We start from the raw sequence: 25,313 nt of genomic DNA on the forward strand, positions 1-25,313 counted from the left end.
CTCACCTCATCTGAAGAATCTAGTTGTCCCAGTGTCCCTGTTGCACCTGCAAAACTTTGGAAAGGAAAACAAAGTTACCCTTCATAGTTGTTACATAATGCTCTACCTCAAATTATTTTTGCTACATAATAATATCAAAAGCTAAGTTTTGTTACATTAAGACACCTCATTCTAAGTTATCTCAGCAGAGTTCAACACTTATCTTTTTTTTAATCCTTACCCAAGGATATATTCATTGATTTTAGAGAGAGGTAGAGAGGGAGAGAAACAGTGATGTGAGTGAGAAACTTCAATCAGCTGCCTCCCATACGTGCCCTGACCAGGGATCAAACCCTAAACCGAGGTATGTGCCCTGACCAGGAATCAAACCTGCAACCTTCTGGTGAACAAGGTGATACTCAAACCAGCTGAGCCACTTGGCCATAGCTCAACATTTATCTTTAATAAATTGAAATTAATACTTTATACTTATTAAGAAATCTCCAGGAAAACCCAAATTCAATCATTGCAAATGGTGTTTCAGAAGTATCTTTCCTTTCAGTTTTTTCATTTTTTATTGGTATTTTTTCCTATTACCAACTAGTCCCTTTACAACCTCCTCCCACCACCACAATCACCACACTGTAGTCCATGTCCATGAGTCCTTTTACATTTTTGCTCATGGCTTACTACTCTTAAATATACCAACTGCTACATTCTTTACTAATTAGAACTAGAACTTTAATAAACTACCAAATTCCATTTAAGAAAAATACTTTATCTTCTTTAGCTAATCTGTATTTCTTGTTTCTAAATTTTTACAATTTTTATTACTTTCTTTACAAAAAATGACACATTTAAATTTCTACAAACAATGTGTAAGTTTACTGGGGTTTTATTTAACACAGAAAAGTTACCATTGTCCAAATAAAATATTTAGACAAACCTTGAACTGCCAGAGTGCTAGTGCCAGCAGATGGCTCCTGTATACCATATACAAGTTTATCCTCAGGATAGGTAAGTCCAGAGCTCTTCAAAGCTATAAGGTACTTTTCATGGCTTTTCTTTGCACACGCATTTTCTCCAAGACCTAATATTCAAAACAAATTAAAATAAGATTAAATATTCCATTTTAAATGTAAGTACAGCCAACTCCGTCACTAATAGATACATATATAAAATAGGGAATACGCTAATGAAGGGAGAACCTTAGAATGAATGATATAAAATAGCTTCATACATATTTGTGCTCATGTTTGGCATTAAAAATCCCAGAATGTATGGCATGTTTATAACAAATAATGAAATCTACTAAGTAATTGAACATCTAAAATATGCTAGAGATTATATGCAAGACACAGAGGGTGCAAAGATTAATAAGGCATGATTTCTGCCCTCAAGAAACTTGAAAATTGGTGGCAGAGAAAGGTACAGCAAAGTCTCAAGGATCTATTAGAATCAGATGATCAAACAGCAGGACAGGTGGGTGGGATAATACAGTAGAGATAATATAGTAAAAGAAAATTATGTAGCAGACTTCACCATTTGGTTTGACAATCTGTTCTCATGATACTGTGCAGCCAAGTTACCCAAAGCAGAGTACTTAAAACAGGCTTCCTAGAGAAGATAATGCCCAAGTGAAATTTGAAAATATTACAACTGAAATTACTGTTCATTCCTGTTTTACTAGGCTTTTTATGATCACACTTAAGAAATTAAAAACACCCTGCCTGGTGTGGCTCAGTGGATTGAGCACCGGCCTGTAATCCAAAGGGTCGCTGGTTCAATTCCCAATCAGGGCACATGACTGGGTTGTGGGTCAGGTCTCCAGTAGGGGGCGTGAGAGAGGCAACCACAAATTGATGTTTCTCTCCCTCCCTTTCTCGCTCCCTTCCCCTCTCTAAAATAAATAAAATCTTTTTAAAAAAATAAATTAAAAGCACAATTTCTACAGAAGTATCAGTTAAAACTAATTCCAAAAAATATTGAAAAGTTTGGAACTGAGAATTAAATAATCCTAGATCTTTCACCTTAGCATTTTAGTTTATTAATTTTTGCCAATTCTTTTCCATTGTTCAGTTTTTAAATATATTATGTAGGATGGAATAATAGTAAAGAAAACACTGATATTTGAAAGTGTCTTTAAAGAAAAAATTATTCTCTGTCTGAAAGCCAAATTACCATGGCATTTGCCACCTCTCCTCTTAGGCAGACTGTATATCTTAATAAATTAAAGTCTGAATCTCTCTGATATAAAAATATATAAATGAGTTTCTTTAGTATTTGCTGAGCTTTTCTTTATTCTCTTTGCTACCCTCAGTAATTGCAAGAGAACAGTTTTGTACACTCTTTCTGAGCTCATTTTAAAAAAAAAACCCTCCAACACAGGTTAAACAAATAAAAATATATTCATCCTTCAAGTCACATTCCATATTAAAAACAACCATAATTAGTTTACAAAGAATAAAAAACTCATAGAGTCCTATATAATAAATGACTAAATGTCTCCTGAATAATGAAAGTCAAATATTTATGTCAATAAGATAGATGAAATTTTTAATAACTTTTAGTTAGCAAAATATATTTCATTAACACCTCACAACGAGCCTGAGAAAAATGATGTATAAAATCTTACACGGCCCATAAGCACCTCGTTAATCTGGAGTTAGCCTAAAATAGTAGCCTTTTTTGTGCCACTATCCCCTTACATTCATTCCATTTCAGCCATTTTTATTCCCTTTTTTAAAAAAATAAGCTCTTTCTCACCCATATATACTCCCACATGCTGGTCCCACTGTATGGTAGCTAGGAAGTGCCTGATGTGAAAGTCTTTATATTTTTCCTGTTGGGGTTCATGAAGCATCTTGGATCAATAAGTCTATGTTTTTTCATCTAGCTTGGGGAATTTTAGTCATGATTTCCCCAAATGTTCTTTATTGCCCCAATTCCTACCACCTGTCCTGATGTCTGATCATCTGATTCTAATAGATCCTTGATGCTCTGCTGCTCTCGAGTTCTCTCTGTTCTCTGTATCAAATAATCTATTGATCTGTCTTCAAATTCACTCTTTTTAAAAATAATTTTGTATTTTATATTGATTTTAGAAAGAGAAAGGGAAAGAGAAAAGAGAGACAAGAAACATTGATTTGTTTTTCTACTTAGTTGTGCACTCACTGGTTGCTTCTTGTATGTGCCCTGACCAAAGATCAAACTCACAACCTTGGCGTATCGGGATGACACTCTAACCAACCAAGCTACTCCACCAGGGCCAGATTCACTGAATCTTTCTACCTTCTCCAGTCTGCTGCTAAATCCATCCAGTAAATTTTTTTCAATTAAATTACTGCACTCTACAGTAATTTTCAGTTCCAGACTTTTATTGTGTATATTTATTTGCTAAGATTCTTATCTCTTGAATCATAATTATTTGAATAGGTTTTTCTTTAATTTCTTAAGTGTATTTATAATAATTGCTTTAATATCTCTATCTGCTACTCTTTTTCTTGGGTATGGTGCACAATTTCTTATTTTCTTGAATGTCCAGCAGTTTTTGTTATATACTGGACATTCTAATGACACATTATAGAATAGTCCAGATCCTGTTCTCTTCTTATGAAGAGTATTCATCTTAATTCTAGAAAACATTTCAATTAACAACCTGATTGCCTAGAACTCGTGAAGGTTTGGTTTTACACTTTGATAAAGAGCAGATCTGTGGAAACCTAAGGTTCTCTAACAACCCTCTAAACTGACAGGAATAATCTCTAAGCTCTATCTTCTTTGCAGATTCTGTCAGGGGTTTAGACTTCATTAAGGTTGACCTAGACTAGAGCTTACTCTTAGGTTTGGCTTTCTGTCTGAGCTAGATGCCTTGGGCATTAATAAGGAATCTGTGGTCTGACTGGGCTGAAACTCAAGTGTCTCCTAAATACTGCTTAACCTCTACTATTTCTATTCTACTTTCACCCCCATAGCAGTCACTCTCTAGTGAGCCTAAGGTAGTCTCATTCTGTTCATATGTATCTCATTCCTCAGCCAAGCACATTCAGGGATCCCTCACCTACCTGCCCCACTTCTACTTGGTATTCTGCCCCCAAGACTCCAATTTCCAGCTGCCTTCATCTGTCCTAAAATGTGATCTCTGCCTCCTTAGTGCAAATGGACCACCATGCTCTGTGTCCATTCAGCTTGCCGCAAGTACAGGCAGGAAGTTATCCCCAACAGAGATTTAAGACAACTGTGGGACTCATCTCACACTTTTCCTTTCACTCAAAGCTTTACAGTCTTGTATAGCCTACTGTCCAATGCCTGAAAAAAGATGCCTTTCATTTCTTTCCAGTTTTATGTTGTTTATGGCATAAGGGCTAGTACAGCAGTGAGAAGCAGAAGATGTTCTCTACTTGGAACCTAACCATCCCATTATCACCCAACTCCCCTCACTTCTGTGAAGCTTCCTCACGTCCCCCCATCAGTGAAATTAGGTCAATCTTTAACAACACTTGTCCTACCCTTTCATAGCATTTACTAAGGCTTATAATTACACAATTTTTCGGTCTGTCTCACTGTCATCTCACTCACTAGACTCTAAGTTTTATAAAGGTATGAACAGGATTGCCAAGTTTATTAATTACCTTCTCTAACCCAAGCTCTAGTACCTAGCCCAAAGCCAAACACACAGTGTATACTTAACTATCTGTTGAAGAAATACATATATCAGACTATCTTTAAATAACAGGTGATTAACAATAAACATGAAAATTATACCAAAAAAAAAAAACAAGATAAACTTCACTTTTAAAAACATGTTATTTATGAGCCAGCATAAAGAATGCTACTTAAAATATAACAAGATTTTTAAATAATTGATATATTTATTATACTATAAATTTGAGCTAAAGGTGTAAAAACTAAAGTATTTTACATAACAGTACAGTACATCATAAAAGCATACTCAACAATTCCAAGTTTTATAACTTAAATTCTACATTACTATAAAATCCTAGGCTATAAAACCCAAAAGTTTAGAATGCCAAAGATGAAAACATGAAAACAATTGTTGTTATTGTTTGAGGAAAGGAATGAATAATATAATTATAATTATGTCACACCAAAAGTTAGGAGACCTGGGTTCTAGTCCCAACTTCAGAATAAGTTAGTTGTAAGGTCTTGAATTAGTCATTTAATTTTTCCAGAGTTTGGTTTCTTCATCCATAAACTAAAGGTATTCTTAATAAATTCCAGCCTTATAGAAAAAAATCTACATTTTAAGTTGTAAAATACCCAATTTCTAATAATTATAGTAATATACATAAGTTTTAACATTCTTCTACTCTAATACTTTACTCACCAGAAGTCAGATCTTTGTAGTTCTGTTGGTTTGTCAAAACCTGAGTAAGAACAGATCGCATTGCCCCTCCCATTTTAGTGAGATCTTCTAAAAAGGAAATTTGAGGTTCCAAAAGCTGAAGGACTTTGTTAAGGTCTTTTTCTGATGGTACATCAGCTGCTAAAGAAAAAAATATATATAATTAATTTTCCTTAAAATATTTTTATAATAACAGCATTTTAACTTTAAAATTTTTTTTATTACCTTCAACCCTGTACCCCGCCCCCAACAGCATTCTCTCACCTTACTTCATGTCCATGGGTCATACATCTATGTTCTGTGGCTTTTCTATTTCCTATACTATTATTAACCTCCCTTATCTATTTCCTACCTACCATTTATGCTTCTTATTCCCTGTACCTTTCCCTCCATTCTCCCTCCTCCCCCTTCCTGCTGATAACCCTCCATATGATCTCCATTTCAGTTATTCTGTTCCTGTTTTACTTGTTTGATTAGTTCATTTTTGCTTTTGTTTTTGTTTTTTTTAGGTTCAGTTGTTGAGAGTGGTGATTTTGTTGTCATTTTACTATTCATAGTTTTGATCTTCTTTTTCTTAGATAAGTCCCTATCCTTTTAAAATTATACTGACTTAGTTGACAGTATTTTATAAATCAAAAAAGTTAATATAAGAACTCTATTTGGAAAGTAGGTATCCATCCAGCACCCAGCCAAGGGCAGACTTGCTCAGAAATTCAGTCCTGTAAGAAAAGGTTGATGAGGAAAGGGATCACACCATGAGGTCTTTATTTAATTTGTATAAGAAACATTCAATTTGAGGTTACTATACTTCCAGGTATATAAATGTAATCGTAAGGCCATTTTAAAATTAGATAGTAGTTAATAAAAAGTTAAGATAATGCCCTAAAATAAAATAAGACCAAAATCAGACTTCCAGCCAAGATGGAGGTGTAGTTAGACACACTGTGCCTCCTGACACAACCAAGATAGGGACAATAACAATTTAGAAACAGAATAACAACCAAAACTGACAGAAAACTGAACTGTATGGAAGTCAAACAACCAAGGAATGAAAATAGACACGTTCATCCAGACAGGTAAGGAGGGGCAGAGTCAGGCAGCCGGGCGGAGCGGTGTCAAGGCACAAAGAGCAGTGGCACCGAGCATGTAAAGCATTTGGGGCACACAAGACCTCAGCGGGCAGACCCTGGGCACGCAGGCAGTGGCGGCAGACCCCGGGCGCATGGTGGCAACCCACAAACCCAGCGAGGCGGCGACTGTGAAGCAAGACACTGCACGCAACCCAGGGTCCCAGCATCTGGAACTAGAGCCTCAGGGCACTGATTGAAAACATGTGTGAGGGTTGAGACACAGGAAGAGACTCCCAATCTCACAGGAGAGTTTGGTGGAGAGACCCACAGTGTCCTAGAATGTGTGCAAGCCCACCCACATGAGAGTCAGCACCAGAAGGGCCCAATTTGCTTGGGGGGAAGTGAGAGAAGTGACTGAAATCCGACAGAGTGTGGAGCAAGCACTCTTGTTCCCTCTTGGACCCCACCCCCACATACAGTGTCACAACCCAGCCACGTGGGTTGCCCCTCCCTGGTGAACACCTAAGGCTCTGCCCCTCATATGTAACAGGCGCAGCAAGACAAAAGAAAAAAAAAAAAAAGACCTAAACAGAAGAACAGATCAAAGCTCCACAGCAAATACACCTAAGTGACAAACAGATAGCCAACCTATCAGATACACAGTTCAAAGCACTGGTGATCAGGATAATCACAGTATTGGTTGAATTTGGTAACAAATTAGATGAAAAAATGAAGACTACGCTAAGTGAAATGAAGGAAAATGCACAGGGAACCAATAGTGATGGGAAGAAAACTGGGACTCAAATCAACAATGTGGACCAGAAAGAAGAAACAACCAAATAGAAAAGAATGAAGAAACAAAAATTCAAAAAAAAATGAGGAGGAGCTTAGGAACCTCCAGGACAGATTTAAATGTTCCAACATCCAAATTACAGGGATACCAGAAGGGGAAGAGGAAGAGCAACAAGTGGAAAAGCTATTTGAACAAATAATAAAGGAGAACTTCTCCAATCTGGCAAAGGAAATAGACTTCCAGGAAGTCCAGGAAGCTCAGAGAGTCCCAAAGAACTTGGACCCAAGGAAGAACACACCAAAGCACATCATAATTACATTAACCAAGGTAAAAATGAAGGAGAGAATAGGACTGAGGTCCTAGGAGCAGCAAGAGATAAGGAGATAGTAACCTACAAAGGAGTTCCCATCAGACTTTCAGCTGATTTCTCAAAAGAGACCTTGCAGGCAAGAAGGGGCTAGAAAGAAGTATTCCAAGTCATGAAAGGCAAGGACCTACATCCAGGATTGCTCTATTCAGCAAAGCTTTCATTTAGAATGGAAGGGCAGATAAAGTGCTTCTCAGGTAAGGTCAAGTTCAAGGAGTTCATCATCACCAAGCCCTTATTTTATGAAATGTTAAAGGGACTTATCTAAAAAAAAAGAAGATAAAAAAGCATGTACTACTGTACAACAAACTCACAATTATTAACAACTGAACCTAAAACAAAAACAAAAATAAACTAAGCAAACAACTAGAACAGGAACAGAAACACAGAACTGGAGATCACATGGAAGATTAGCAACAGGGGAGTGGGAGAGGAGAAAGGAGGAAAAGCTACAGAGAATAAGTAGCACAGATGGTAGGTAGAAAATAGGGGGAGGGCAAGAATAGCATGGGAAATGTAAAAGCTAAAGAACTTATGACACATGGACATGAACTAAAGGGGCGGACTGTGGGTAGGAGAGGGTGTGCAGGGTGCAGGGGAGTGAAAGGGGGAAAATGGGACAACTGTAATAGCATAATCAATAATATATATTTTAAAAAAAAACAAGACCAGAATCAAATATATTGAGAGTAATGTAAAAATATTAGACAAAATCATGTGTGCTCTAAATGTAAACCTGTGTAACAAACAACCCATCTTCTATCATATTCCAAAAATACAGACTGTGTTAGCTGGAGGTCAAAGCAACTAAAATGAAAAATAGCAGTTTTCATAAACATAAATGATTTTACTAAAACAATTTTAAAATACCAAGCAATATATGCCTAGTAGTGACAGGAGAAAAGAGAAACTTCACAGTAACGGAAAATAGAATATTTAAGAGGCAAAGATGCTTTAAAGAAACTGAGGCCTAAAACAAAGAAGTGAATACAGAGATGTAGAGCTTTGCCATACATGGATAAAAGAAGATGCATATAAAGGAATTAACAGGATCCTGTGTGCCCAGGAAAGGGGACATCAATTTCATTCATTAATTCAGCATCTACTCCATGATAGGCACTAAAAAGCAAAACTAAATCAGACATAGTTCCTACCCCCAAGGAACTCACACCTAGTTTAAAGACAATCTTTGAATACAATTCTAGATAACTCTGAGTCCTGGTTTTGGTTTGGGGCACAAACCAAAAACCTTACTTTCTCAGTAGAAAATGAATCCTGTATATTATTCATCTTTACTGCCTCCCCCAATGACTTAGGCCATAACACAGGATATATTTAATTAACATTTGCTTTGCTTTCATTTCTAAGGGCTCTATCACAAATTCTGACATTGGTCTGAGGTCTGTAGAGTGAAATGAAAAATGGAATTCAAGGCAACTATAAAACCATAAGATCTCTGAACTTCCATTACCACAGATTAGATCATTTCAAGTCCTTTCTTTAATTTTAAACTTTTTTTTTCACACAGACACAAGAAATTTATGCTGAGCAGAAATGGTTATATACAAAGGAAAATATCATGAATCTAAGTTCATGAAGCTCAGCTATGACAAAAGAGTGCTTCCACTCATTTCTCTATGTTTTCACATAATGGTAACGGATAATTATCAAAGCTATGTATCTATGTTATCTGCCTTTATAATTGCTAAATGTCACCATAAGAGAAAATAAATATAATACACTTTTGTTTGAATTATTCTGTGATTATGAGAAATCGTACAGAAGGCAAGTTCAATAATGCAGCCAGTCCCTGGTTCCTTCATTTCAAAGACAGGGTAAATTAGAACTAAATCAAAATAATATTTCTTTCTGTATTTTACAACATGTACTGTGAGAAGAGTAGAAGTACTTAAGAAAGGATTGTATAATTTGCTAAAAATGTAGAAATAAGAAAGTGTTTGCTCACAATGAAGATAATATGATAGCTTTAGGAACAATGAAGATGCTATGTAATATTTCTCCACACTTTAAGAACAGGGAATAAACCTAAGATAAAAAATGTATAGCATAGTTTTAAATTAAATTTAAGATTATTTATAGCATTAAATAATTTAAAACCTCTACAAGTAATGTAAAAATGCAGCCCTTTTATGACAGAAATGCTAGTATTATTAGAAAAATAAAAAGACAACAATTAATTAATAAATTTCTTTCATACCACTGATGTCTGTAATCCGCAATGTCAGAATGAAAACTTTTAATAGATAATGCCTAATCCAAATATTTTACTAAAGTATATTAAGATTGTGAATAAATCTTAAAAGGTAAGAAGAATATCTATAATTTTCATACATCTTTTCTCTTTTCAACACTGTCATGATGCTTACACCCATGCATTCTACCAATAATCTGAGTATGAGCCATTAGACTCTCTCATTAGTTGTTATATATGGAACAAAAATATATAGACCACTACAAAAAAAGTGGGGAAGAGTGGAGAGAGAGAGAGAAAGAGATGAGTATTGGTAAAAAAACAGTGTAATCTTCTAAAAATATAAGTTAAATTCAAACATTTCCAGGACTTCTTAATTCTACTCAATCGAATATAATCACAAATAAAGTCACTTTAACCCTATAAAATGATTATTTCCTCACATGCAAAAGGCAAAGTAAGTTTTATGAAAATCATCTTTGATCCAAGGAGCAGAGTGTCAAATTGTGCCAATTACCAAGTATCTATGAGGTTATTTAATTAATATTCAGTGTGTTTTTATTTACTATTTCATAGTCACCTCATTAAAAATGTTAAGCAAAAGATGCTATCTGAAAAAATTCACCTCATTATTAATGCTAAACTTTGTTAACTGGAACTTAGAAAGAATACTAACTAAAAGCAGATTAAACATAGCTGGTTTGCCCTAGCTGGTGTGGCTCAGTTGGAGTGTCAGCCCGTAAACAGAAGACTGTGGGTTCAATTCCCAGTCAGGGCACAAACTTAGGGTGTGGGTTCAAACTCTGCTCTGAGCATGGACATGTGAGAGTCCCAGTCTGGGACCCATGATCCCATGTCTAGATGCCCAGGATGTAACAAACTGATGCTTCTCTCTTGCATAAATGTTGTTCTTTCTCCCTTCCTTTCTCCTTCCTTTTCCCTTTCTCTCTCTCTCTAAAAGCAATGAAAAAAATGCCCTCAGGTGACGATTAAAAAAAGATTAATTAAACATACCTGGTTCATTATAGCCTTCTCTTAAGTACTGAATGAGACAAAAAATAAATCTTGGAAGAACAAATTCAGACATCATCAGCAAGTCTTTGGGAACACAAGGAATATTTGAACTTGATTTAATTTGATGCCTTCTGCAAAACCTGTAATATGAAAGAGACAATAACAATTAATAATGATATCTAATCTGCCAAGAATATAGTATTTCTATTTACAATATCCATAAACAGAATGCAAGCCAATATCAAAGCCAACACATTCTTCCTTTTTAATTTTAAAGGCACCAAGTTAAAAGAATACATAGTTCTAATAGATCTTTAAATCAAAAATGACATGGAGGGATATTTCTTCCAATAAAAGATCATACTAGTTAATTCCAACTGGAATGCAAAAAGAAACCCCCATTACAGGATTTATACTTTTAACAGCAATTTATAACTTTCAAGGACTTATTTATTATTTCATCCTTTACAAACTACTAAATATAAATTTATAATTTTTCAAGAATATGCATTGCTTAATTCAACTATTTCTAACTCACTGTGTTAATGGATAAGTGACATAAATACTTATTTTAAAAGTTTATATACTTAAATATACACATTTCAATTTCATTTATAGTTATTTTAAAGAATGATTGGGGACTTCCGGCAAGATGGAGGTATAGGTGGATGCACCATACCTCCACGCACAACCAACAATAGAACAACAACAATTTAGAGGCAGAATAACACCCAGAACTGACAGAGAATTTATCTGAATGAAAGCCGGACAGCCAAGAAGTTAAAGTAGACCCGTTCATCCTGACCGGTAGGAGGGGCAAAGACAAGCAGCCTGGCATGGGGTCGCGGCATGGAGAACAGGGAGAGTTGGGTGCATAAGGCAACCGGGAGCGTGTAAGGCATCCGGGGTGCGCAGGATGGCAGCACGTGGACCCTGAGTACGCAAGCGGCAGCTGGCGGACCCAGTGAGGCGGTGATTGTGGACCAGGGCAGAGCGCACAACCCAGGATCCCAGAGAAGGGACTGAGGTCCCAGGAGAACGGAGCTACCGCCATTGTTCCCTCCCGCCCCCATCCCCACGTACAACATCACAATCTAGCGACTGGGGTGCCCAGCCCAGGGGAACACCTAAGGCTTCGCCCCTCACCATAACAGAACCAACCAGACCAAAAAAAAAAAAGAGAGAGAGAGAAAGACATGTCTCAACAAAAGAACAGATCAATACCCCAGGACTCATCCTTTTGAGCAACCAAGAGATAGCCGATATATCATATGCACAGTTCAAAACACGGGTGATCAGGAAGCTCAAAGAATTGGCTGATTTTGGGCGCAAATTAGATGAAAAAATGCAGGTCACCATAAAAGAGATGAAGGAAGATACACAGAGAACCAATAGTGATGGGAAGGAAACTGGGACCAAAACAATAGAGTGGACCAGAAGGAAGAAAAAAACAATCAAACAGGAAAGAATGAAGAAATAAGAGTTAAAAAAAATGAGGAGAAGCTTAGGAACCTCCAGGACATCCTTAAACGTTCCAACATCCAAATTATAGGGGTACCAGAAGAGGAAGAGGAAAAGCAACAGATTGAACACGTATCTGAACAAATAATAAAGGAGAACTTCCCCATTCTGGCAAAGGAAATAGACTTCCAGGAAATCCAGGAAGCTCAGAGAGTCCCAAAGAAGTTGGACCCAAGAGGAAGCACACCAAGGCACATAATAATTACATTAGCCAAGGTAAAAAAAATGAAGGAGAGAATCCTAGAAGCAGCAAGAGGTAAGGGCACAGTAACCTACAAAGGAGTTCCCATCAGACTGTCAGCTGACTTCATAAAAGAGACCTTACAGGCAAGAAGGGGCTGGAAAGAAATATTCCAAGTCATGAAAGACAAGGACCTATATCCCAGATTACTCTATCCAGCAAAGCTTTCATTTAGAATGGAAGGGCAGATCAAGTGCTTCTCAGATAAGGTCAAGTTAAAGGAGTTCATCATCACCAAGCCCTTATTTTATGAAATATTAAAGGGACTTATCTAAGAAAAGAAGATACAGAAAAAACATGTATAGTAAAAGGACAGCAAACTCACAATTATTAACAACCACACCTAAAGCAAAACCAAAAGAAACTAAGCAAACAACTAGAACAGGAACAGAACCACAGAAATGGAGATCACATGGAGGGTTAGCAACAGGGGAGTGGGAGGAGGAGAGAGGGGGAAAAGGAACAGAGGATAAGTAGCATAGATTGTAGGTTGAAAATAGATAGGGGGAGGGTAAGAATAGTATGGGAAATGTAGAAGCTAAAGAACTTGTAAGTATGACACATGGACATGACTAAAGGGGGGGATATGGGTGGGAGAGGGTGTACAGGGTGGAGGGGAGTGAAGGGGGGGAAATGGGACAACTGTAATAGCATAATCAATAAAATATATTTTAAAAAAAGAATGATTGGTATAGTTGAGCAAAAATGAAGTAAATTATTCTATATTCACAATCCAATAATCACAATTAAGATATTTTGTGACCAAACATAATGACACTAAACATATAAAATCCCTAGAAATAATCTTATTAAGAAGGGTGTGAAACTATTTTAGTTGAAAAACATAGAAGATTTGAATAGAGAAAAATATATACCCAAATGGAAAATCTAATTTTATTTTTTAAATGTCAATTCTACCTAACTTAAAGCCACTCAATTTATTTTTTAATTATATTTTATTGATTATGGTATTACAGTTATCCTGATTTTTCCCACTTGCCCCTGCCACCCAGCACCCCATACTCCTTCAGGCAATACCCCCACAATTGTTCATTTCAATGGGTCATACATATAATTTCTTTGGCTAGTCTATTTCCTATACTGTACTCACATCCCCATGGCTATTCTGTAACTCTTAATCCCCATACCTCTTCACCCATTTCCCCCCATTCACCTACCATCCGGCAACCATTAAAACACTCTCCATATCCATAACTGTCTCTATTCTTCTTGTTTGCTCAGTTTGTGTTTTAGATTCAATCATTGATAGATATGTATTTATTGTCATTTTATTTTTCATAGTTTTTGATATTCTTCTTTTCCTCAAATGAGTCCCTTTAACATTTCATATAGTAATGGTTTGGTGATGGTGAACTCCTTTAGTTTTTTCTTGCCTGGGAAGCTCTTTAGCTGCGCTTTGATTCTAAATGATAGCTTTGCTGGGTAGAACAATCTTGAATGTAGGTCTCTGCTTCCCATGATTTGGAATATGTCTTGCCAATCCCTTCTAGTCTGCAAAATTTCTTTTGAGAAATCAGCTGACAGTATTATGGAACTCCCCTTAGGTAACTAACTCCTTTTCTCTTCCTGATTTTAAGATTCTCATTTATCTTTCACCTTGGTCATTTTAATTATAATGTGTCTTAGAGTGGGCCTCTTTGCATACAACTTGTTTAGGACTCTCTGTGCTTTCTGAATTTGCATGTCTATTTCTTTCACCAAATTAGGGAAGTTTTCTTTCATTAATATATGTATAATTTCTTGTTCTTTCTCTTCTCCTTTTGGCACTCCTATGATGTGAATGTTGGACCTCTTAAAGTTGTCCCAGAGGTTATTTATACTATCCTTGGTTGGGTTTTTTTTTGTCCTTTTGTCTTCTTGTTCTATACAGTTTTTTGCTTCCTTATGTTCCAAATCACTGATTTGATTCTCAGCTTCAGCTACTCTACTGCTGTTTCCTTGTAAATTGTACATTATTTCAATTAGTATATCCTTCAATTTGACTGGGTCTTTTTTATGCTGCTAAGGTCCTCACTAAGTTCCTTGAGCATCCTTATAACCAGTGTTTTGAACTCCACATCTGATAAATTGCTTATCTCCATTTTGTTTAGCTCTTTTTCTGGACTTTTGATCTGTTCTTTCATTTGGACCTTGTTTCTTTGTCTTTTCATTTTGGCAGCCTCCCTGTGTTTGTTTCTATGTATTAGGCAAAGCTGCTTTGTCTCCATGTCTTAGTAGTGTTGCCTAATGTAGTAGGTATCCAGTAGGGTCCAATGGCACAGTCTCCCTATCACCCAAGCTGGGTACTCAAAGTGTGCCCTTTGTAGTTGAGCCTTGGTTGTTGTTGGCAGGTAAATGAGGATTTACCAGGGCTAGTCAGCTACAAGGACTGGCTGTGACCACTGACCACCATTTGCCCTCTGTGGAGGATCAGCTGTGTAGGGGCAGGGTGGTTGTGTTCCAACGTGGCCTTTAGTCATCCACTGGGTGCGCTGGCCCTGGGTTTTCCCAGGTGATACAGTGTCAGGTCAGCCCCAACCTGTGTTTTGCTCGAAGCACCCAACCTGAGCTATAAAGCAACCTGAGATGGCTGTTACTTGTGCTGGGCTTGGAGATTCCCAGGCAAAGCCAAGCTGTGAATCTAGGCTGGCTGCTGCTAGTGCAGGACCTGGGGCTCACTAAAGCCAGATGTTGCTTGTTTGAGAGGATTCAGGAAGTTGTGCAGCAGGAGCCAAAACCAGCCATTCATATGGAAAAGCAGCTTGGGTGGGCCCATAAGTTGGGTGGGGTGAAGTCTCTGAAGATCTCCAAGGCAGGTCAAACAGTGTTAGCCAGGTTGACGGAGTCTCAGATATGCCACCAGCTTGCCAGCTCTGTGGCTTTGTTGGGGAAGGGTTTAGAAAAGGGACAATGGCCTCTGGTCACCTTGATGCCAGACACTTCAGTTTCCCCCAGGAAGCCAGTGGTACCTTTCTGCACTGGCATATGAAGGTTCAATGTTATGTTGTCTTTAACTCAGTGTATGTTTAAAATTTTGATAACACAAAATGTTTTTTCATCTTACAGATTAGGAAAGATTCATTGTTAAAAAGAATGGGCAAAAATTTCTGTTAGCATACACATGGAAGTATAAATAGATGCAGTTTTGGGTGACATTTTGACAATGTCTATTAAAACTTTAAGTGTTTATAACCCTAGAATAGCATTTTAATTTCTAGAAATTTATTAAACAAAAATATCCCTAAATTTATAGGAATACAGAGTGGGGCAAAAGTAGGTTTACAGTTGTGATTATGGAAAACACTTTATTCTTGTATTATTATTAATTATTATATTATTTTCAATGCAAACAACTATAAACCTACTTTTGCCCCACCCTGTATATCCACAAAGATGTTGACTATACCAATGTTTGCAAAACAAAAATGAAACAATTCATGTGTTTAGTAATAGAACAAAGATTAACTACATTATGGTGGGTCTGTGGTATGCAGTTAGACAGACATGGGCAGAGCAAACACGATGGGCCAAGTACAAAAAGTCACCAGGGATGAAAGCCCTGTGTGCCTAGCAACCTGCAAAACTAAGAAAACAAGGTCCTCACGCCCAGAGTAACCTTTCCTTCCCTAGCATACCACTGGTCATGCAGTTTAGAGCCACTGACCTTTTATAACATTGGTCTAGCAGTACCAACCCTACCCTGACCTTTCTTACCCTAGTATATTGCTAGTCATTTGGGTCAGACACCCTTTGCGGGAATGATCAAAGGGCCAGAGAATAGCCTGTAGGGATTAAGCTTCAGACAATAAGGTTCCGACCTACATCAAATACCTCTAAGCCTCAGTTGTGTTTCAGCTTCAGGCCCAGAATAGCACCAAAACCAGACAAGTGACACCACTACTGACATCAGGACTGGTTGCATTGACTAATGATCCCTTTCCCTAGTGTCAAGGAATCAGTAGAGACCATGACCCTGAAAGGACACACCTGGAAAGCTGGTGAATATTCTATTGGGATCCTCCCCTGATACCTCCAGATAAGTACTCTCAAGGCCCAACTGGGCTCTCTCTATGGAGCACACCACACCTTCCCCAGGCACATTTTCCTTGCCTCTCCTTCTCCTAAGCTCCAGGGACCCTTCTTTTGTCTCTAACTTATTTCCTGAGCCCATTTATTCTACCTCTGTGACTTTTTTTTCTTTTTTTTTAAGATTTTATTTATTTATTTATTTTTAGAGAGGGAAGGAAGAAAGAGCGAGAGAGAGAGTAACATCAATGTGTGGTTGCTGGGGGTTATGGCCTGCAACCCGAGCATGTACCCTGGCTGGGAATCGAACCTGGGACACTCTGGTTCCCAGCCCGCGCTCAATCCACTGAGCTATGCCAGCCAGGGCTTCCTCTGTGACTTTTTAAATAAACTTTTTGTTATAGTTTGAGTCTTGGCTCTCAATTCTTTCTTAGCCAGCACTCAATTACCAAGGTTATTGAACCAAGGTCTCATCTGACTTCACCAGTCTAAAACCTGGCGCTGTTTTGCTGCCAGCACATCCATAAAATAGTATGCATTTGTTTAAAAGAATGAGGTAGATCAACAAGTATTATAAACAGAACCATACCTAACATAAAATGAGAAAAGAATTGCATAGTAGGAAATGGGCAAGAGACCTGAATAGACACTTCTCCAAAGAGGATATACAGAAGGCCCGTAGAGTACGAAAAAATGCTCAATATCACTAATCACCATAGAAATGCAAATTAAAACCTCAATGAGATATCACCTTACACCTGTCAAAAAGACCACCATCAATAAATCAACAAACAGCAAGTGTTGGCAAGGATGTGAAGAAAAGGGAACCTTAGTGCACTGTTGGTGGGAATGCAGTCTGGTACAACCACTATGGGAAAAATATGGAGTATCCTTTAAAAAATTAAAAATGGAACTGCCTTCTGACCCAGCAATTCCAATTTTGGGAATATACCCTAAGGATTCCAAAATGCCAATAAATAAAATACACATGTGCCCCTATGTTTATAGCATAGTCATTTATAATAGCCAAGATTTAGAAACAGGGTAAATGCCCATCAGTAACTGAGTAGATAAAAAAGCTGTTCTACATTTGCACAAAAGAATATTATGAAGCAGTAAAAAAGAATGAACTCCTACAATTTGCAACAGCATGAATAGACCTAGAGAAAATTATGCTAAGTGAATTAAGCCAGTCAGAGGAAGTAAAATACCATATGATCTCATTTATTTGTGGAATCTAATGAACATACTAAACTAACAAACAAAGCTTAGATACACAAAACAGGCTACCAGCCACTGGAAAAGAGGTGGGTGCAGTGGAGAGGCAAGCAGATAAAAGGTGGTAAAGGGATTAACTGAAGAACATTTATGCACAATCCATGGACACAGACAACAATATGGGGATTGGCTTGGAGAGGTGAGAAGGTGGGGCTGGGTGGAGGTGAGAAAGCAGAGGAAAAGCAGGAACTATAACAGCACGAACAATAAAAATAAAATTTAGAACTAAGAAAGAATTCCCTAGTAGTATAAACATAGTCTTTTTCACAAATAAATTTTTGGAGAAAGAATGGCAAGAAAATGTTAATATATGTAAGAAAAAATATTTAGAGAAATGTATGCCAAATTTGGTGTAAATTAACTGGGAGTGATATGGCATACTGTTACTTTCTACATTAAGTCTACCTGTAATGTTTGAATTTTGTAAAACAAACATATCTATAACTTTGTAGTAAAAAAAGAGTGCCAAAAACAAACAAGAATAAGTATGCCAATCTATTGATTTTAGTTCCAAAATTTAAAGCAATAATTATTTTTTAATTGGTAAAAGAAATTTTATTTTTTATTTTATTTTTCATTTTTGTTATTGTATTATTTTCATTACCATTTACTCCCCTGCCCCAACCCAGAATCACCACACTGTTGACCATGTCCATAAGTCCATTTTCCTTTTTCCTCAATCCCTCTACCCTCTACCAACCCTTCCATCCATGGCTGCCATCCTGCTTTCTATCAATAATTCTTAACTTCTTTTGCTTCATGGACCCCCTTGAGAATCTCATGAAAGTTACAACTCTTTCTTTAAAATATACACATATACAAATTTAAAAAAAACATCCAGAGGTTTCACACCTCCTTAAGTCTTTCTACCCTTAAGGCAAAGCTTCCAATTGATAGACCCAGTAGATTACAGAGAAGAGATAGGATCTCTTCAGTCCTCCAGGCAGACAGAAGGGCAGGGTCTGAGTAGCTTTCTCAGTTGCCTTAGTGTCCCATCAAAATATCATTTCCACATCTATCATATTATGAAAAAGGCTAGTAACCATTACCCCCTAAGGTCCAAAACTTTATTTAAAAGGAAAAATGAATTTAAGAACCTCTTTCACCTGAGCACACAAAAACTAACTAAAATCAAGAAAACTTTTAAAATGCTACCATTTCTATTGGAAGCATGTTCCATGTTCATGGAATGGAAGAATTAACATCATGAAAATGTCCATACTACCCAAAGCAATTTATATATTTAACACAATCCCTATTAAAATACCAATGACATATTTCACAGGTATAAAAGAAACATTTCCAAAATTTATATGGAACCATAAAAGACCCCAAATAGCCGCAGCAATTTTGAGAAAGAAGAACAAAGTAGGAAGGATCACAATACCTAATATCAAACTGCATTACAAGGCCACTGTAATGAAACAGACTGGTGCTGGAATAAGGACACATAGATCCATGGAACAGAACAGAGAGCCTAGAAATAATCCCAAGTCTCTATGATCAATTAATATTTGACAAAGGGGGCAGAAGCATAAAATAGAGTAAAAATAGCCTCTCCAACAAATGGTGCTGGGAGAGCTGGACAGCTACATGCAAAAAAATGAAACTCAATCACCAACTTACACCATACACAAAAATAAATTCAAGATGGATAAAGACTTATATATATAAGTCACGACACCATAAAAGTCCTAGAGGAGAACATAAGGAGGAAAATCTCAAGACATTCCATGCAGCAATATTTTCACTGGCATATCCCCTAGAGTAAGGGACATAAAGAAAAGAATAAACAAATGGGACTTCATCAAAATAAAAAGCTTCTGCATGGCTAAAGAAAACATCAGCAAAATGAAAAGGGAACCAACTGTATAGGAAAATATATTTTCAAATGATACCTCAGACAAGGGTGTGATCTTCAAAATATATAAAAAAGTCACACAACTCCACCCAGGAAGACAAACAATGCAATTAAAAAATGGGTAAAGGACCTGAACAGACACTTCTCCAAGGAGGACATACAGAGGACCCAGAGATATATGAAAAGATGCTCAGCATCACTAGCCATCAGAGAAATGACCTCTGATGGCTAGTGATCAGAGAGACAAAAAGAACTAACAAAAAGAACTTGACCTCTGTGATAACTTAGAAAAACAGTGGTGATCTATGATAATTTAATTAAAGCACCTACAAACATAAGTGAAAAGGAGAGAAAATGGATGAAAGAAAAGCCAGAATAGAAGAATGAGAAAACATACTGGGCACACAGAGTAAAGGATGCAATGAAAGCTTTGCTCAACAGCTGAAAAGCAGGAAGAGAGAAAGGATTAGATAAAGGAGGACACAGAAAGCTCCCTGAGACACTCAGTGCAGGAAATAAAGCAATTCAAAAGAATTGCTCTGGGTACAGAGTGAAAAACAATATGAACAAAGTGTCAAGTGGCTTCAAGGAGTAGAATTTCAACCTGGAACTAAGCCCAAGGGACAGCAAGAATGGTCTAAGCAACCTAGGGACTGGGGTTACAGGAGTGTATCAGATGGCTGTGGACTGAACAAACTAACAGCCAAAAGACTAAAGAACCAAGCTCTGTGAGCTAGTTTAAATAATGCAGGACTGTCCAATACAGATGTAACATATTATGACTTCAACATACAAAACTGATTTTAGTATTTCAGGCTTAGCATAGTAACAGGAACTAAAGCGTCTTAAATAGCAAGTATTTCAAAAGGCTTGATGAAACGAAGACTTAATCTGATAGAACACCCAAAATGATTTCATGGGTGTCCAATTAAAGAATAACCACTTCTTCAAATATGCTGTGAAGAACCACTATATCCCTGGCATTTAGACCATAGGAATACGGGGGCCTTGTTCTCATGGAGCTAACTTTCTATTGGGTGAGGGAGGGAAGGAGAGGAGAGAGAAACAAAAACAATAAATATGAATAATAAGCTCTATAAAAACAATTTGATAGCATGATTTACAGAAAGCCTCCATTAGGCTCCTTTAAATCAGGTTTGTTGGGAAGGCCTTTCTTTTTTTCCCTGATTCATGCTTCTTTTTAATTGTTGTTCATTTACACCTGTCCCCATTTTCCCCCCATTACACTCCCTTGCCCTACCCACCTCCCACCTCCCATATTCAGTCCTTCCCACCTCCTACATTGTCTTTGTCCTTGAGTCCTTTATACAGGTTCCTTGACTTGACCCTTCCCCTTCCTTCTCTTGTTATGCCCCTCCCTCCCCCTCTGGTTTCTGTCGGTTTGTTCTAGGGAAGGCCTTTCTGAAGAGATGATATTTAGGCTACAGGCCTAGGTATGCAAAGCTCTACAGGTAGAGCATATTGTTAAGAGACCTGACAAATGCAAGTGTATATAATCAGGCACTAAAAACTTCTCCCTACATGAACAGGACGAAAGCTTTCTAGACAAGTAGAATGGCTCCAAAGAAAAAATGAGGCAGGAAGCAAAGTGTTCAGATTAGCAGTTCATAGGTCACAGGTACTTTCTTCAAGGAACCCAATGGTTTTCAATGATTAAGAATGTGAAGCCCTGGCTGGTGTGGCTCAGTGGACTGAGTGCTGGCCTGAGAACTCAAAGGCCGTGGGTTCCATTCCCAGTCAGGGCACATTCCTGGGTTGCAGGACAGGTCCCTAGTTAGGGGTGTACAAAAGGCAACCACACATGGATGTTTCTCTCCCCCCGTCTCTCCCTCCCTTCTCCTTTCTCTAAAAATAAATAAATAAAATATTTTTTTAAAAAGAAGGATAAATATTCCTTAGTGGAGCAGTATGTTATAGCAATAATAGAATGGTCCAATAGAACTATTAATATATAAAGAGTTGATAAAATGACCTCATCAAATTTTATTTTACCTCAAGTTTTTTAAACTTTTTATTAAAGTACAATGAACAGAAAACTGCTCACATTATAAGTATGCAGCTCAGTAAAACATCACAAACCAAACTTAAATGATTAACAGCAGAATACTCGGACTCTAAGAGAAGGGGAGGGAAGGGAATGGATAGAAGAAAGAAAAAGAAAAGGGACAGGGGATTCTGGAGGTCAGTTTGCAAATTATGAAGACTTAGAAGGGAGTAGGAGGACAAGGAGAGGCCAACAAAAATAACAACCACATGCTTCAAAAATTAAAAAAGTATCTGATAAGCTGCCCTAAAAATTAGCCTTTGATGTGCACACCCCATTTCCAACTTAGCACAAATTACACACATATACAGTATTTTGCATATAATTTAAGGTAATTACAGATCCCTGGAGACTAACCAGACCCCAGACAAAGAGACACTGAAATAATCTATTCTCTTCATTTTACAGAAGGGGCAACTTCGGACACACTAAATGCAAAACTTGAGTGATAAAATTGTTTTAAAAACTCCTGGGGGTCACAAGAGGCATAACATAAAGATATACATTATCTACCTAAACTAATCTACATATTTAATATGAACCTCAGTATAAATGCCAGTAAGAAATTAACAAGCTGGTTCTAAAGTTCCTATGGAAAAGTAAGAATAGCTAACAAAATTCAGAAAAATAAGAGTAATGAAGATGAAGTAGCTTTATCAGATAAAAACTTGCTTTTTAAAATTTAAATAAAACAGTGTATCCAGCCTTTAGGGAGCTTACATTCTACAGGTTAGAGATAGGCATTAATGATAAATATAATTAAATATACTATAGAGTAAAAAAAGGAGTCACATCAGAAATTCAGTTCCAATTTCACCAATATGTATTCTTGTACTATTTCTCTACATAGACAACTCTACATCTCTAATATGAGTGGCTTGATTGACGTACAGAGTCATCTCATGTATAAAATTGTTAGATTATATGCGTTAAATAAAAGGAAACATTTTAAATCCCATCTACACAGGTTTAATATTATTTGTTGGGCCTAAAGTACTAAAAAAAGACCAAAGCAAAATATTTATGAAAACCAAAAGTTCTAAATTCAATTACACACTGCATATAAGATCAGGAGATTTGAAAGTAAAATTAGAGATGTAAATAAATTATAAATTGAATGCTTGAAAGGAGAAAGATAACAACAGTTAAAGGCACATGAAAAGACCTGCTAAATAAAATCAAATATATGTAAAATTTAAACTATGATAAGGTCAGATTTCTATGAAGAAAACATAGTTTTATCAGAGAAATGGTATTCAGATAACTGAATAACCAGCCAAGACCTGGGGAAGGAGTACTCTCTTGACATCTTATACTATGATAATAGATAAATAAAACCCACATCAAACTTCTACAGATGAAAAATGCACTATTGAATACAATATGTATCAGAAATAAAAATACACCAATAGGATTAACAGATTAAACACAAGAAAGAAAACATCAGTAAATTTATTGACATAACAATAAAAAACTATCCAAAATAAAGCAGAAAGACATAGAAAATAAACAGAGCCTCAGTGAAGTGGGAATAACAAGCAGTCATGCTTATTCTGGAATCACAAAAAAGGACAGGATGGGAGACAGAACAAATAAATGAAGAATCGCTAGATTTTTTTCCAAATTTTTTGCAAATCATAAAATCACAGATCTAAAAACTCATGAAACCCCAAGCAGAATAAACATTTTTTAAAGCAATACCAAGATATATCATAATCAATTTGTTGAAAATCAGTGATAAAAAGAAAAATCTTCAAATCAACCAAAAGAAAATGATACATTATGTACAGAGCAACAAAGACACAAATGACAGTGGACTTATCATCAGAAACTGTGCAAGGCAAAAGATAATGGAAAGCCATATTTAAAAGTGACTGAAGAATTGCCCTGGCCAGTGTAGCTCAGTGGATTGAGTGTGGGCTGCAAACCAAAGGACTGCTGGTTCAATTCCTGGTCTAGGGCACATGCCTGGGTTGCCGGCCAGGTCCCCTGTGGGGGCCATGCGAGAGGCAACCACACACTGATGTTTCTCTTCCTCTCTTTCTCCCTCCCTTCCTCTCTCTCTAAAAAAAATAATTTTTTTAAAAAGTGACTGAAGAAAAAGAAACCTGTGAATCTAAAATTCCTCACACAGAGAAAATATCTTTCAAAACTGAGGATTAAACTCTTCAGACAATATCTGAAAGAATTCATTGTTATCATTCATGCACTATAAGAAAAAAAGAAAAGAAAAAGTGAAGAAAGCCAAGAGGACTTATGGACACCATTCAAAGAAATAATATAAGGTAATGGAAATTACAAAGGAATAAGAGAGAAGGGAGCCAAAAATCAATTTTAAAAAGTAATGGATGAGAACTCCCAAATTTGGGGGAAGAAATAAACATCCAGTTCATGAAACCCTAAAGTCCCTAAACAGGTTGAATCCAAAGACAGCTGCACTGAGACACATTATAATTAAGATGCCAAAGTCACAAAGAGAAAAATCTGACACATTATAATTAAGATGTCAAAAGTCACAGACAAAGAGAAAATCTGAAAACAGGAAGAGAAAAGCAAACCATCAAACATGAGAGCCCCCAATAATCTATAATGGTTTTCTCGGCAGAAAGGTAAAAAACCAGGAGAGAGTGAGATGATATATTCAAGATACTGACAGGAAAAAAAAACTGCTAACCAAGAATACTATGACCAGCTAAGCTGCTTCAGAAATGAAGGAGACATAAAGACTTTCCCAAACAAAAAAGCTAAGGAAGTCCACTACTGCTAGACATGACATAAGAAATGCTACAGGGAATTTTAAAGTTGAAATAAAAGAAAGCTATTTAACAATGTAAAAACAGGAGTATACAAAATTCACTAGTAAAGTTACATATGTAATCAGTCAGAGTCAGATTTTCTAATATTGCAGGGGTAGTATGTCAATCACTTTTAACTCTTGTATAAAAGTTTGAAAAACAAACATATTAAAAATAATTGCAACAATAATTTGTTAATGGATACATAATATAAAAAGATATAAAAATATAATATCAATAACCTAAAAGGTGAACAGGGAGAAGTAAAACTATAGACATTTAGGTTGTTATCACCTTTTAAAATGTTATTATAACTTTAATAACCTTTTATTATAAGTTACTTTATGTAAGACTCATGGTAACCACAATAGTAAAACCTGTAGCAGAAATACAAAAAAGAGAAACAAATCAAAGTATGCCACCACAAAAAGTCACCAAATGGTCCTAGTCCAGAGGTCAGTTGTTAGAGCATGATTCTCATATGCCAAGATTGTGGGTTCAATCCGCAGTCAAGGCACATATAAGAATCAAGTAATGAATGCATAAATTAGTGAAATAACACATAAATGAGTGAAACAACAAATTGATCTCTCTCTCTCCCCCTCCTCTTTAGCTTCCTCTATAGGAAATCATTCTGCCTGGTGTGGGAAATGTAGCCCAGCCCCCGCTCAAAAAGGCCAGTGGGAAGCGAGGTCTGGCACACAGGACCCATGCCCAGGGATAGGT

The 25,313-nt window shown here is 36.7% G+C and overlaps 1 protein-coding gene across 6 annotated transcripts in view; it reads right to left on the reverse strand.

Annotated features, from left to right (window-relative positions):
• UBR3 (ubiquitin protein ligase E3 component n-recognin 3) overlaps window positions 1-25,313 on the reverse strand; it is a 203,918-nt gene that overhangs the window by 153,482 nt on the left and 25,123 nt on the right. For 4 of the 6 annotated variants that reach the window (XM_036023318.1, XM_036023322.1, XM_036023321.1 and 1 more), the window contains exons 2-5: window positions 10,801-10,940; window positions 5,327-5,485; window positions 925-1,069; window positions 6-54 (exon numbers count right to left, since the gene is read on the reverse strand). In XM_036023318.1, the coding sequence (XP_035879211.1) occupies window positions 6-54; window positions 925-1,069; window positions 5,327-5,485; window positions 10,801-10,940 (493 nt within the window). The remainder of the gene's footprint in view (window positions 1-5; window positions 55-924; window positions 1,070-5,326; window positions 5,486-10,800; window positions 10,941-25,313) is intronic. The other 2 variants (XM_036023319.1, XM_036023323.1) reach the window with 1 other exon arrangement.

This window comes from Phyllostomus discolor, chromosome 4 (assembly GCF_004126475.2).
Source record: "Phyllostomus discolor isolate MPI-MPIP mPhyDis1 chromosome 4, mPhyDis1.pri.v3, whole genome shotgun sequence".
NCBI classification, from domain to species: domain Eukaryota; kingdom Metazoa; phylum Chordata; class Mammalia; order Chiroptera; family Phyllostomidae; genus Phyllostomus; species Phyllostomus discolor.